A 15,274-nucleotide genomic window follows, 5' to 3' on the forward strand; every position below is an offset into this window, starting at 1 on the left:
AGTAGGAACAGGAAGATGGGCAGAGGGAGAGGGGGCTCCCCACTGAGTAGGGAACCTTACTCAAGGACTCTATCCCAGGACCCTGAGATCATGATCTGAGCTGAAGGCAGACACTTAACTGAGTCACCCAGGTACCCCTAAAATAAATAAATAAATAAATAAATAAATAAATAAATAAATAAATAAATAAATAAATCTTTTTTAAAAATTTAAAAATAAATGAAACTTAAACTAAATATATGTATATATCTTTTTAAATTCTGAACATCAACTGCAAATGGTTTGGCTATAAAAATCTTATTTTTCACTATATAAAGCTTTATTATACTTTTTATTGTTTTTCAGCCTAAGTCATTCTTTCAATGAACAAATACTTATTAACCATCTGTCACATGCCAGGCACTGTTCTAGACACAGGGTATATACATCATTGAATAAAACAAATAAACCCTTGCCCTTATAACAACTAGATAAATCATATAATTTCAGGCAAATGCTAAAGTGCTATAAAGAAAAAGAAATCAAGATGGCAGGGGGTAGGGTCACAAAGAGTAAGGAAGGAAATGAAGTCTGCTATTCTGGATGGGCAGTCAGGGAAGGCCTTATTTGTAAAATGGGGTCTAATAGCTCCTCCCACAATGGGCCAACATGAGGACAAAATGAGCTGGGAAGTGGAAAACAGAACAGGACTGGTACTAATTCAAGGCTCAGCAAACATCAGCCTTGAACACCCCCAACTACTTAACCTGCAGAAACCGCCAACCACAACTTATACTGTACTGTGTGCCTTGGAAGAGCCTGACCACCCACTCTCTTTTGCTGTTCCCACCCAGGAGTACCATTCCTACCTTAGAATGAGCCCTTCCTTCACGCCCACCTGGCTGAGCCCACCAAGCCATCACTGCTCACTCCTGTTACAATGGTGGCTGTCACTTTTAAACATCCAGGACACTTTCACCAAAGTCTGTTTCTCCTACACACTTCCCTTCCTAATAAAGGACAATTCTAGTTGTTCTACTCTGCTCTAATTAAAAAACAAACAAACAAACAAACAAAAAACCTTAGAGTCCCCCTAGGACTGCTTGCTTGCTTTCTTCACACACCTTCCAGCTATTCTTTCAAAATATAATTGATGTCCAACCATCCACTGATGCCATCTGTCCTGGGCCACCATCATGTCCTGCTTGGGCTTGCAAGAACACCAAACTGACCTCTTCTCTTCTTCCCTTGCTCTCTTGGATCTATTTCCAACCCTGTAGCCAGGGGACCTTGTTGAAAGACAGACAGATCACATTCCTACTCTGTTCAAAACCCTCCAAAAGTTTCCCATACCACATTTGTTAAAGCTGAAGTCATGCTAACAGCTCCACCAGGTCCTACACATCTGTTCCCTTCCTTACCTGCTGTCTTCCATCCCTTGGTCTCTCCTTTTCCTTCCACACTCCAGGCACAGTGGTTCCCTGTCTATCCCTCAAATATGCTAGGCCCTAGTGTGCTGCTATCACTCCTACCTGGTACATTCTTTCCTGAGACAGCCACATGCTTCCTCCCCTACCCTCTCTCTTCCTGCAGATCTTACCTGAGTGTCTCTTCATGAAGCCTTCCTGACTAGCCGATTTAAACATACTGCGTGTCCAAGGCTAGTCCCCAACCCCCTTCCCTGTACTTCTCCATATACTTATGACTCTGTGATATTGTATATACATTTGCTTATGTCTTTATTGTCTATCTCACTCACTCCATTAAAACTTAAGCTCCATTAAAACTTAAGGGCAGGGCATTTTGCTGTATTGTTTGATATATCTATACATCTATCCCCAAGGTTTTGATCCATGGCAGGCACACAATGATGAATGAATGAATGAATGAATGAATGAATGAATGAATGCAGTGAAGTATTTTCCCTATTTTGTGTGTCCCATATTTAGATTATAAACTCCTTGAGGAATTTCATGCCATAAGACAGCAATTCTCAAATGTTTTGGTCTCAGGACCACATTAACACTCAAAATCATTGCAAACCCAAAGAACTTTAGTTCACATGTTTCTTTCCATTGATATTTAATGTATTAATTAAAAGTGGACAATTAAAATAAAATCTTAATTAGTAGATTTATTAATCTATTTTAATTAAAACTTATATTTTTCATTTAAAAATATTAAACTCAAAAAATACATTACATGTTAACATAACATGTTTTTATGAAAAATCTTCCAAACAAAAACAATTTAGTGGGAAGAGTAGCATTGTTTTATATTTTAAGAATCTCTTTAATACCTAGAATAACAGAGACAGTTGGATTCTCACATCTGCTTCTGTATTCAAGCTGTTGCAGTGTTTTTCTAGCTGAACTTTACTAAGAAAATGGCGCTTCACAGAGATATGGGTTTAGAAAAGACCTCACAACCTCCCTGAAACAATCCTGGGATTCCTGATGTCCTCAGACCATGCTTTGAGAACCACTGCTATTAAGGAATTTTTGGTGTGTGTGTGTGTGATTTTTCAGTGTGTGTGTCCCCCGCAACATCTAGCACAGTGTTGGAGTATAGGCACACTTAACTGCTCAAGATACAATGAAGACCTGTTGATTTTTCAAATCCTTTCCAGGATTTCCAGAAGGAGGAAGCCCAACTGTAGATGGCCTATTTTCATCTAACCCTCATTTGTCAGAACAGGTATGAATGAACTCTTATTATTACCATTAAACTGCAGGAAAAGGAATGTCTTCTAATGTCTTCTTATAAGGAATTTAGGGTGAAGCTTGAGGACAGACTATCTTTTAAGTCAGCTTGAGAGTTGTCATTTGCTAATAGGTACAGAATGCATTTTGTTTTCAGGGATTAAGACCCTGCTCCACGTATTCCAATTTGTATTCTGGATGCCCTAAGTAATAATTTGTGTTTTTTCAAAACTAGCAAAGAAGTGTGCTATTTTTATTGTTCTTCCTTTCACAAATATTCTATTTAAACTGTGTAATTTTCGCAGAATAGATCTGTGGAGGCAATATGATATTAAAACCCATAAAGCAGCAGTTTTTTAAAAAGGGAAAGAACTCTGTGTGCCCTTGGGCAAGTCTCTCTAAGCTTTCTCAAATGTAAAAGAAGAATGATAGCATGTATCCTTCTTGCCTTCAAAGTAGTTAAAAGAATCCAGTAAGATCATACTTGGTAAAAACACTTTGGAAATTAGAAAGCACTCCACAAAGCAACAACAATAAGATCGTGATAGGGAGCTTATAACTTTTTAGGAGAAAGGAATAAATGGCTTAGGAATCTTGCAGGATTGATTGATTGATTGATAATAATGTTCAAGTACTAAGGCCAAAAAAAAAATCAATTATATAATCCTGTGATTGATCAAAGAAGCAGAGAACTCATTTTCAAATTGTTGGTTCAAATATAGTTAAGTAATGCAAACTACCTATAGTTTGGTAATGCAAAATGGGACTATGTTTTCAGTGCACAGAAGGTGCCGTATTATTGAAGGACCATCTCATGCTTAGTAATGGTCTCCATTTCACAGGAAGCAGACATTCACTGCAAGCCTTGGTACGCTGGTGCCTGTGATCGGAAGTCTGCTGAAGAGGCTTTATACAGATCAAACAAGGTTTGACCATTTTTAGATCCCATATTCTGCTCTAGGCCTACAATAGGCACAGCTGTCATCCCAATAATCCGTTGACTAAATAAGTGCAACAATTATGGATTCAGGGATATTTATTTATTTATTTATTAGAGAACAATTGCCATCCCCTCCTCCTTTTCTCTCTCTCTCTCTCTTTCAAGTTTCTCCCTCTTTGTTCTTCCATCTCATTTCTACTTGTCCTTTCTTTGCAAGGATCTATAGGCTCCACTGTTCTCCAAACAATGGGAGAGAATAAGGCTCCTGGGTGAGACCTCTGTAAGGCTTGGCGCTACATGAGAGCCATTCAAGAGTGAAAAGTAACAGGCTATTTTGAATCAATGCATGGGTTAAAAGATGGAGGTCAAGATGGCAAAAAGTACCTGGAAGTAAATTTTTGGAGAGTCTAAGCCCAATCATATAGGATCACTAGGAGCGGTTTGGAAAATCCAAAGTTAAAGTGCCACTTCTCCCTTGCTTTCTCTTTCTTCCTTCCATTTTTCTTCACTTGCACCCTACTTTGTTGGAATATATAACATTTACATATTGGTTTTTGTTACCTTTGCTTTAGTCCTAGCTCTGTAATTAAATATGTTAAATGCTTTCCATCAATCCCTTTGCTGGCTTCACCAGTTATCTCTTTTTGTTTCACCAAGCTCACCTTGTAGTAAATTCTCAGGAAGGACTATATTTACATTATTATTCCCTGAGTTCTTGCACATTCAAAGCTATTCATAAGTTGATAACCTGGAGGATATCTTGGCTGGTTATAATATCCTTGTCTTGAGTTTTTAAAAGTGTTGCTCCACTGGATAGCCTTGTTTTATAGGATGCTTTTGAAAAGTTTGAAACTAATGTTATTTTCTTGCCCTTATAAATAATATCATATTTTAGTCTGAAAGCTCTGCAGACCTTTTACTTTTAAAGTCTAATAGCTTTCCAGAATATGTCTCTGAGTTGACTTCCAGGTCAATTTTTTCAGATAGATGGAACTCCTTTTAATATGTAGATTTAAGTTTTCTCTTATTTCCAATACATTTTCTTAAACTCCAGTCTTAAAAAGCAGTTCTGCTTTATTCTATTTTTCTTTAAGATCTCAAATTACATGCATTTTGGACCTTTTTGTCTTTCTTTCATTCCAGCCACTCTGACCCTATTGTATTTCCTTTTTTTAAAATCTCCTTCTCGGGCAGCCTGGGTGGCTCAGCGGTTTAGCGCTGCCTTCAGCCCAGGACCTGATCCTGGAGACCCAGGATCGAGTCCCACGTCAGGCTCCCTGCATGGAGCCTGCTTCTCCCTCTGCCTGTGTCTCTGCCTCTCGCTCTCTCTCTCTCATGAATAAATAAATAAAAAATCTTTAAAAAATAATTTTAAAAAATTGTCTGGGTTGCTTCCATGCCTTCCTTCAGTCATTTATCATATCTCCTTTTAAAGATATTGTCCCTTGGGCATCTTGTAATTTCTTCATTACTGAGATAGGTTTGCCTTTCTCTTTGATTTCCTTCCTGAGTTTGATCAATTCTTGTTGCATTTCTTCTTTTTTGCTTTTTGTCTATTTTTTGTTCATAATTTTTGGATTTATGATTCTAGAACATTTATTTTTTAAAGATTTTTAATTCATTTATTCATTTTAAGCAATCTCTACACCCAATATGAGGCTCGAACTCATGACCTCTAGATCAAGAGTCTCATGCATTTCTGACTAAGCCAGGCACCCTTTGAATATTTTAGAAAAGAATTAAATTGGTATGTTGTGTTACAGTTCCTTTCTGCTTTAATATAAGTTTTAGGGAAGAGAATTTTCATCAGCTAAAATGATTTGGTTCCCAATTTCAGCTTTTTTCCTCATAGTACTTTTGAATGGAATTTGTCTCATATTTTGTTGTTCATACATAACTTGTAGACATGGTTTCTAGTTCGAGTGCCCTATATATTTAATCTTAATGTGTCCTTTCACACATTTCTAAGTGTATAAACATAACATCTTATTTCATGCATCAAAAAGCTAGCGTTGGGACGCCTGGGTGGCTCAGTGGTTGAGTGCCTGCCTTTGGCCCAGGGTGTGATCCTGGGGTCCCAGGGTCGAGTCCCACATCGGGCTCCCTGCATGGAGCCTGCCTCTCCCTCTGCCTGTGTCTCTGCCTTTCTCCTCTGTGTCTCTCATGAATAAATAAATAAAACCTTTAAAAAAGAAATCTAGCATTGACTTTACTCAGGATTTTCTATAAGTATATATTTTACTGAAGTATTTTCTTGGAAAATAATAAATTGTAACCAATAATAAAAATCACATAGCTCAATAATTACCTTTTGAATATAATATAGGTATAAAATGATTTATAACCTGTGAAAACATAAGTAATACTCACCACAGTTATGTTTTCCTTTTAATAAACAGGATGGATCATTTCTTATTCGGAAAAGCTCTGGCCATGATTCCAAACAGCCATATACACTAGTTGTATTCTTTAATAAGCGAGTATATAATATCCCTGTGCGATTTATTGAAGCAACAAAGCAGTATGCTTTGGGCAGAAAGAAAAATGGAGAAGAGGTCAGTAACTTCTCTTTTAATCTAACTCTATAACTATGTATTGAGCACAATGGCATCATAGTGTATTAGATGCTAGAGAAGAGGAGAAAAGATTCAAGAGTATTTGGTGCAAAGCTCACATGCATGTCATAAAAAGAGTACAAGATAAAATACTGTGTTCAGGCAGCATGTCCTATGAGAAATCAGAAAGGAAGAAAGACTTGTATGATGTAAAGGCTGCATCTCAGTCCCTTTACCCTGCTATTTAGTGCACTCAGTCTGATTCAGTATTTTGGTTCAGGAAAACATAGAAATCAAAGTTGAAGTGTCAGTAGAATCAAGGCAGTGTCCAAAGCTCCTAAGTCAAGAACTAGGATCTCAACTCAAGTACCAAAGCAGATGACCAGGGAAAGATCAGAGGAGATGCAGAAACTTGTGTTGAAACATTATTCTGTAGCCCTAGGACCAGAATGAGCTTTTGGGCCTGTAGCAAGAGAAGAGCATTCCAGTATGTCTTTAATACTAACCAAATATTAAGTCCAACTCCTCTTTAATCTGGACCAAACTCAATGCTTACCATACATCTGTTTAGTCAGCTTGTTTTTATAAGAAAGCCCTGATATATGGGCTGGAATAATGATCTGATTATTTCTGATCATAAATGATCAGAAAGGTAGTGAAACTTGTTCTGAACTTGAATGATGGATTGAGTTTAGTAGGGAGAATGAAAGTTAAAGATAAGGAGAAAAGTGGAAAGAACAATCTAAGCAGAGAAGATAGCATTTTAAAAATCTAAGTTAAGAAATATTTTTAATACTACTTCAGAAAGAACTATACTCATTTCAAACCCAGCACTTGTTAGAAAATGTTTGAATTGAATTGTTAGAAAGTGTCATAATTGCTGAAGTGTTTGTCTTTTCCACTAGGTCTTACTCATCTCTGTATTTCCAGAACCATAGCATAGCTATCTTCAGTGGATACTTGATTAGTACTTATTAAATGAATGAATTTACTTGTTGACTGAGTGATCACAGGCAGGAGACTAGCATTTATAAAACAAACTGATAAGGCCTTCTATCAATGAGTGTATTCTTTATTTTGCTTTTTAAAAAATGTGGTAAAAACTTCTAATATCTTAAAATTTACTATATTAATCATTTTAAGTGCATAGTTTAGTAGTGTTAAATATACTTACAATGTTATAAAACAGATCTCCAGAACTTTTCATCTTGCCTATCTATGTTCATTGAAAACAACTCCCCTTTTCCACTCTCCCCCAGTCCCTGGCAATCACTTTTCTACTTTCTACATTCTACTTTCTATTTCTATGAATTTGACTACTTTAGATACCTAACATAAGTGGGATCATACCATGTTTGTCCTTTTTTTGACTGGCTTATTCCATGCAGCATTATGTCCTCAAGGCTCATCCATGTTGTACACCATGTGACAATTTCTTTCCTTTTTTGAGGCTTCATAGTATTCCATTGTATTATACACCACATTCTGTTTATCCATTCATCTGTTGATGAGCATCTGGCTATTGTTGATGGCTATTGTAAATAGTGCTGCTATGAACATGGATGTGCAAATATCTCTTTGAGACCCTTGCTTTCAGTTCTTCTGGGTATATATCCAGAAGAGGGATTGCTGGATCATATATGGTCGTTCTATTTTAAAACTTCTGAGGAACTGAAGTATTGTTTTTCATGATTTCCTCATTTTACAATCCTACCAACAGTGCACAAGTGTTCCAACTTTGCCACATGCCCACCAACACCTGTTCTTTTCTGGGATTTTTAAATAGTAGCTATCCTAATGGGTAAGAGGTGATACCTCATTGCATTTCTCTGATTTGATTTGCATTTCTCTGATAATTAGTGATTTTGAGCATTTCTTCATGTTTGTTGGCCATTTGTATATCATTGCTGGAGAAATGTCTATTCAAGTCCTTTGCCAATTTTTAAATTGGGTTATTTGATTTTTTGGTTTTGTGTTGTTGGAGTTCTTTATATATTCTAAATATAAACCCATTATGGGATATATGATTTGCAAAATATTTTCCTCCATTCTACTGATTATGACCTTTGATGAACAGAAGTTTTAAATTTTAATTTAGTCCTTTTTGTCTATTTTTGTTTTTGTTATGCTTTTGGTGTCATACCCAAGAAATCATTGCCAAATACAATCTCATGAAGATTTTTCCTCTTTTTCTTTTAGGAGTTTTATAGCTTTGCATTTTATTTTGCTTTTCGTAAATTCTAAGATAATTGGAAATGCAAAACTCTTGAATATGAAAACACAAACCATAGATCAAGACCAAACTTAGGTTTTAAAATATAGATTGCATTATAATTTAATACCAGTTAAACTTTAACAGAACTGTCTACTTTTCCCTACTCACAAAAACCTTCATTCTCACTGAAACCTTTATCTGACAAACCTTTTAAAAATAAATGCTCTTCAGTAGCAATCAGTTGTAGCAGATGGTGGTGATCCTAGTAGGACAGAGTGACTTTGGATGATGGCTTCATTCTAAGCCTTCCCAGGCAGGGGTCCAGTCCTTCTAAAAGAGGCTTAAGGGTGGGTGAGGTAGCTATCCTGTTTAGAGGTCCTGAAATTCTCATAAATTTTGAGCTCCCAGAGGGGCTCTGGACTCTTGTCCTGCTAAGGAAACTCTGGTAAGCAGGGATTCCTCTTGGCCTAAAGAGTCTTCATCCCTAGTACAGGATGAATATAGATCAGAACTTCACCTCACTCCCCACATCCAGCCTATAGATAGCAAAACAAATAGCATATTATTAAATGGTATCTAAAAGTGCTAACAGAGTCCATTAAAACTCTTACTTATCTATAATTAAAAGGTTATTTCTCCCATATACTGAATATCTGAATGGAAAATGAAAACTCTGGTTACATGATATCAGATATGTGGATATTGTGAAAAGTTTGTTTGCCTGTATTTGTGTTTGAGTGTATATGAGTAGAAAAAGAAACCAACTGACTGTTTAACTATTTTATTAAGTTGTTTTGGCATTAGTAGATATGGCATTCAGTAATTTTGTAGCTTTGATATGTTTGCTTTATTTTATGGACCATGAGATTTTGAGTTATTAAACAAGTTGTTTTTCTGTCCATGTATGAATATCTCAAATACAATGAATTACTGTAGCCATTTTTTTTAAAAAGCACTGAGGGGAAACTGCAACTAAGTTATGCTCAATTTTACATTCAATACGCCTCAACTCTGCTCCCTACTTCACGCATTTCAACTCACCTCAACTCCCTATTTCAAACATTTCAAGCCCCAAACATTCCAACAAAGAAATACTCAAAAATACTCAGGGACTGGATGTCTGTTTGTGTAAGTATAGCAACTCTCTCCTGTGTTTCCTGGGTTCAGAAAATACTTTTTCCCTTGGAATCCACTTCAAAGAGGCCATGCTATTTCATTTCCTGGTTCTTTAGTCCATCAATTTAACTTCCAACTGTATTCAATTTAACAACATGCTATGCCAAGCAAACAAAATGAATGTCTTTATGAATATTATAAAAGAATTTCATTGGCAATTGCAAAAGAGCTGTATGATTGAAGAGCAAGTTAAGAAATAGTGAAGATAGTTGAAGGCCCCTGTCTCTCATCTTTCCTCCTTGACCTAATATTCAAATAGCCAATTATTTAAAAGACAACTGGTATTTTATTTGAAAAAGTTGACCAGTATTCTGAGTATTTTATTCAGTATATAGATATTTGGAAGCTATCCAAATAATAAAGGCTTAAATTTTTTTTATTTTGTTTGTCTTTATATAAGAAATGAAAAGACAATAAAATCAGTTAGTGATAATTGCTAAATTTTTGGCAGTGTTGCAAAACAATTACTGCTTTTTTGAAAATGACTCTAAATGCATTTATTTATGATTATGAACTTGTAATACTTTTGTATAATCAATGCATTTCATTTCCTGCTGTATATTTATTTTATCTTTCATTTAAAATGTTGATAAATTTTCAGGAAAATATTTGTCATAACCTTAAATTAAAATCCATAGACAATAGGAGTTAGCACACAGGAAAATAAGTATGTATGGTAAGAGCTTAGCATGGATTCCATTATTGATTAACTCTAAACTAATTATTAAGTAGCTCTGGGAGCTAGAGAAAAAAATGGAAATATGAGAATTTAATAAAGCTTTCTTTATTCAAAATGGAAAACAAAAACAAAACTAGCATGAATTAATCTGGGACATAACTCTCTTCTGACACTAAAACACCTAATTTATTCCATCAGTCCTTGCATTTAAGACTCGTGCAACATAACAGATAAGCTATATTTTATAAAGAATGTAGAGAAACTCAGTGTATGACAGTTTTACACTTGTTACTAAATAAAAATCCATTAAAATATTACATCATAATTCAATGAAATAATTTCTCTAAGTGGTTACACTAATTGAGGCTGCCAGTGTTTTTACTGTTACCGACTACAGGCAAGGCCAGAATCTGCCACTTTGAGGATTACAGCCTTTGTTAAATTAGACTTTTTTGGGTAGAATGTCAGCTGAGACCTAGTAACTTTGACTAACTTGAGAAAGTGGGAGCAGATTGGAGGAGCAGAGCTCAAAGTTAAATTCCAACGTTTAATTCATTTATGTTTTCTTGCTGTAGTACTTTGGAAGTGTTGCTGAAATTATCAAGAATCATCAATATAGCCCTCTGGTTCTCATTGACAGTCAGAATAATACAAAAGATTCAACAAGACTGAAATATGCAGTTAAAGTTTCATAGATTTTTTGAAAAAGGTCAACATCATCGCTTCAGACATTTTCTTTATTTCTGCTTTTGAGAAAAAGTCCCCAAACTTCATATTTTGGATTCTGAATCCTCCAGTAATAGAAGATGGAGGCAGCTACTGAAGTGGTCATCCATTTCTTTATAAGAAGCTCACATGGACTTGTTCTATTGCCTGACCTGATGAACTGTGAATATTTGGTGAGGTTGAGTTATCATGCTACTAATATTCTTCAAATAAATGCCTTTATTTAAAAGAAATAGGTGTAAAGTCTTTTTAGTCATGTATGAAAATAACCCTCTGTTTTCAAAATAAGAAAAAAAATACTCTTGGATTAAAACAAAGCTACTGGAAATTTGAGCCACCACAATGGTCACTGGTACACTAATGTAATGTCTACTGCCAATGCTTGACAATTATGTCTTGGTTGAAATTGCAATGTGTAGAAAATAAAATATAGACAATGTACAATATTTATAAGTACAGATTAAGGGGGATGTCTGTTTTGTGAGTGGGAAACTGCAACTAAGCCATGGGAGATGTATGTGAATAGGAACTTTCTAGAAGTCCTTGTCCACAATTATGTTGTTAGCTTTGTTTATTAAAAATAATTATACTTCTTTGATCTGCATGTCTATTAAATGGACCCTAAGCTTGATATAAAATTCAAAGGGGGATGAAGGCAAAAATAGGGAAACATCCCACAGAACAAGAGCAGAAAAGCAGACATTGATGAAACTAAGGAATAAAAGAGATACCATTATCAGCAGGCACATACAAGGTCTTAGATCATCCCAGAAATGTAATATACTTTGTCATATCAAAGCTTTTTATTCTACTGTGTACTTAAATGGTAAAGAAGCTACTTAAGATAAATCTAATAATTGATCACTGAGTAAGAGCAAAATCTGAAAAGATTTTGAAAGGCTGGAAGGCAGTATTTCAGAGTAACACACAGACCCACTTGTAAAGATCATTGTACTTTTAGCCGCTAGAACTGGGAGACAATGAATTTCTGGGTTTTCTTTTTAAGGTCATTCAATTTATAATACTTTGTTATGGTAGCTCTAGGAAACTCAGATAAACTGGGTTTATCTTTTGTAAAGCAAAGCATCCATTAGTAGTATGGAGTATAGGTTTCTGTTTCAGTTTTCCTCAGTGCTGTGTGGAATTATTTTCTATTTGAGTAAATTCTCACTAATTTATTCTGCTACCAAAATATTCCTGGCCCCATAACAACCTCTTTGAATCCATCCCCACTATCCTCCCCCCAGGTAGCCTAGTGAGGCTAGGTGGAGGAGAATAGCCATGAGATAATATTAATCCAGTCAAATGATACTCAGCACTGCTAGGGTACATTTCTTGGAGCAGAGGCTGGGAGAATTTATGTGAGATAAGCCAGTCTCTGCCAAGGCATCCACTTCTCCCCAGAGCTGGAGAAACACCCTATCCAAGAGAGCAGTCTCTTCTGCCTGTTACAAGAGGATGGCCTACCTACTTCTCTAAAACTTTCTTGTGCAGGTGGTATAGGCTACTCTGTGAAACTAGAGAAGCTTTTAAGAGATCTCAAAGGCCCTGTCCATGATTTGCAGTGCTTGACAAACAAATGGTTTTGCATAGGGAGATTTTCATGCAAGCTAGCAGGTAGAATAAAAGTCGCTAGTCAAGAAGTACATTGCATAGCAGCTCAAAGAAGCAATTGACTACAGTTCCTGTTTTGTGTTTCAAGGATGTTGCTAACTCCATTGCAGCTGCAGGAGGAGGAGGACTGTTCCTTTGTTCAAATGGACAATGGAAATGGGAAAAGGAGGCCTGTGGGCACCAGAGGCCTAAAGTGTGCTATAATGAGTCAGCCAGACCAATGGTTCAGATACCCTACAGTCTGGGAGCTAAACCAATCCCACTGCAGCTGTGACAGACTTGTCTAAAAGGGAGTCCCAAAGAACAGAATGTAGAGATGTGAATGGGATATGATCTTAAAGCCAAACTGAATTCCTGTTCTTCAAAATGGCCCGAAGGTGCCATATAACTCAGCCTCTATTTCTAGGTAGTATTGTAAGGAAACCACAGAAGAGCTGCCTCTCAGCAAGGCTGGTTACATTGAATGCCCTTGGCATTTAGCAACTGGGTCTAACCACAAGGTGAGGTGGTACCAGCTTCAGAGTTAGGTCTGGGTACCCTAGTCCTACCACTTATCAGTACATTATCCGCCATGTTCTTACCATTCTAAGCCTCACTTTATACAATTGTAAAATGATATCTTTCTGGTAGTGATACAAGAATTAAGATAAGCTTAGATATGTTAAATACCTGACATTTATTTATTTTTTTTTAATTTTTTTTTTTTTATGATAGTCACAGAGATAGAGAGAGAGAGGCAGAGACACAGACAGAGGGAGAAGCAGGCTCCATGCACCGGGAGCCCGACGTGGGATTCGATCCCGGGTCTCCAGGATCGCGCCCTGGGCCAAAGGCAGGCGCCAAACCGCTGCGCCACCCAGGGATCCCAAATACCTGACATTTAGTTGTGCCTAATAAATATTAATTTCTAGTCCCCTAACCAAAGTATCCTTTGCAGAGATAAAATGTAGTCTGTGGACATTCCTTCAAATAAACTGACCTATAAGTATTTTTGAACATTTAATAACTTTAATTTTGTCTCAGGAAAATCCCAAATATTTCTCCATGTCCATTATTATATAATAACTAATCTTCTGGTTATTACAAAATTCTTTAAGAATCTGATGAGAGCTTGTAGGTCTCTGCCCCAAGGAAAAAATGTGTTTATGCACACACACAAACTCTAATCAAATTTCATGAGATACATGGTCCCATAGGGCCTGTCCATGGACCACAGATCCAAAGATCCAAGGCTAAGAACCTTGGCCTACATCTTAAAATGTGAAGCATCAAGATGCATATATTAATTCTACTAACAATCTCATTGACCACCAAGATAATTCTTCCATGAGCCAAGAAGCAAGATACTATTGTGGTTTAGTGTAAGGGATTATGAGTTAGTTGCCTCAATCTCTGTTTATAAACCATGGTCTGCCAATAATCATATGAACTTGGCCACGAGTGTCTTGGTTTCCTCATTTGTAAAATGGAGATGATAATGCAACCAACCTTATGGGGTTCTTAAATGAGTGCATTAAATATTGTAAAACTTGAAAGTGATATTTATAATTCTTTCATTCAACCACCCAACATTTACTGAGTATGTCTGTTGGTATGTATGTCAGGCAAATGAAATGCACAAATAATCTCAAGACCTTGAAGATAACCAAATAGCCACTCAAATATCTTTAAAATCAGAGTCATCACTTTATGAGAATGTCAAACAGAACTTTTATTCAGGATGGTAACTGTACTTAAAATAATGGCTGAGAATTAGAATAACCCTTAAAGGAAAATAAGTGGAATAAAAGTCCCTACTTAAAAGCACTTGTCTATTATCTCAAGTGCAAGTCTCCTCCCTTTTTAACCCTAGACAAATGTAGAACTTTTAAATTTTATCTGTTATCTCTTTTTACTTATAAATGGGCCATGTGGGCCTAGGTCTTAATCCTGCTGGCTCTGTCCTTCACTAGCTGTATCACCTTGAACAAAGTACTCAGTGCACTTATTTTTCTTATTTCCCTTGCAGGGTTTTTATGAGAATAATATATACAAATACTTATGGCAATGTAGGTCTCTGAAAATGCTATCCCCATTGTTGAAGTCTCAAATATCTCACATGTAAGTCTAGAAGCAAAAGACACAATTTGAAGATTATTGCAAGCAGGCTGTTGTAAGATGTGGGTCTAAACTCTGGTACTGACTCAGTCAGTTAAGTGTGTGCCTTCAGCTCAAATCATGATCTAAGGCTCCTGAGATGCAGCCTCGCATTGAACTCTCTGCTCAGCAGGGAGCCTGATTCTCCCTCTCTCTCCCCCTGCTGATCTGCCACTTGTTCTCTCTGTCTCTCTCAAATAAATAAATAAAATCTTTTTAATAGAAAGAAAGAGATATAAGGGAAATGTCTAAGGACTTAAAGGGAATGTTAACTGATCATATATGGGGAATAGGGTGAAATATGAGTCCACACTAACTCCATTGATTCAAGCCTGGATAACTGGAAGACTGGAACTGCCTCTGACTGAGAGAAAAAAGTCTGGACGGAGAGCTGATTTGTATTACATCCTTGACCATACAGTTCTAAGGTAAGAGTCTCAAATCCAGTTCATTGAATAGAATATCAGAACAAGTTAGAAGACTTACGTACAGTCTCAGTAACAGGAAAATTTATTGTATTGATCTGGCAAGAAATCTTAGAGTTCTGGAAGC

The 15,274-nt window shown here is 36.3% G+C and overlaps 2 protein-coding genes across 4 annotated transcripts in view; one reads left to right on the top strand and one right to left on the bottom strand.

The window, feature by feature from the left end:
- Positions 1 to 11,205, top strand: part of BLNK (B cell linker) — a 77,641-nt gene extending 66,436 nt beyond the window's left edge. For both annotated transcript variants that reach the window (XM_072805885.1, XM_072805886.1), the window contains 4 exons: positions 2,609 to 2,676; positions 3,524 to 3,607; positions 6,021 to 6,176; positions 10,822 to 11,205. In XM_072805885.1, the coding sequence (XP_072661986.1) occupies positions 2,609 to 2,676; positions 3,524 to 3,607; positions 6,021 to 6,176; positions 10,822 to 10,941 (428 nt within the window). In that variant the 3' untranslated portion in view covers positions 10,942 to 11,205. The remainder of the gene's footprint in view (positions 1 to 2,608; positions 2,677 to 3,523; positions 3,608 to 6,020; positions 6,177 to 10,821) is intronic.
- ZNF518A (zinc finger protein 518A) overlaps positions 1 to 15,274 on the bottom strand; it is a 108,979-nt gene that overhangs the window by 47,630 nt on the left and 46,075 nt on the right. The gene's annotated exons all lie outside the window — the stretch shown is intronic.

This window comes from Canis lupus, chromosome 29, assembly GCF_048164855.1.
Source record: "Canis lupus baileyi chromosome 29, mCanLup2.hap1, whole genome shotgun sequence".
Taxonomy (NCBI): domain Eukaryota; kingdom Metazoa; phylum Chordata; class Mammalia; order Carnivora; family Canidae; genus Canis; species Canis lupus.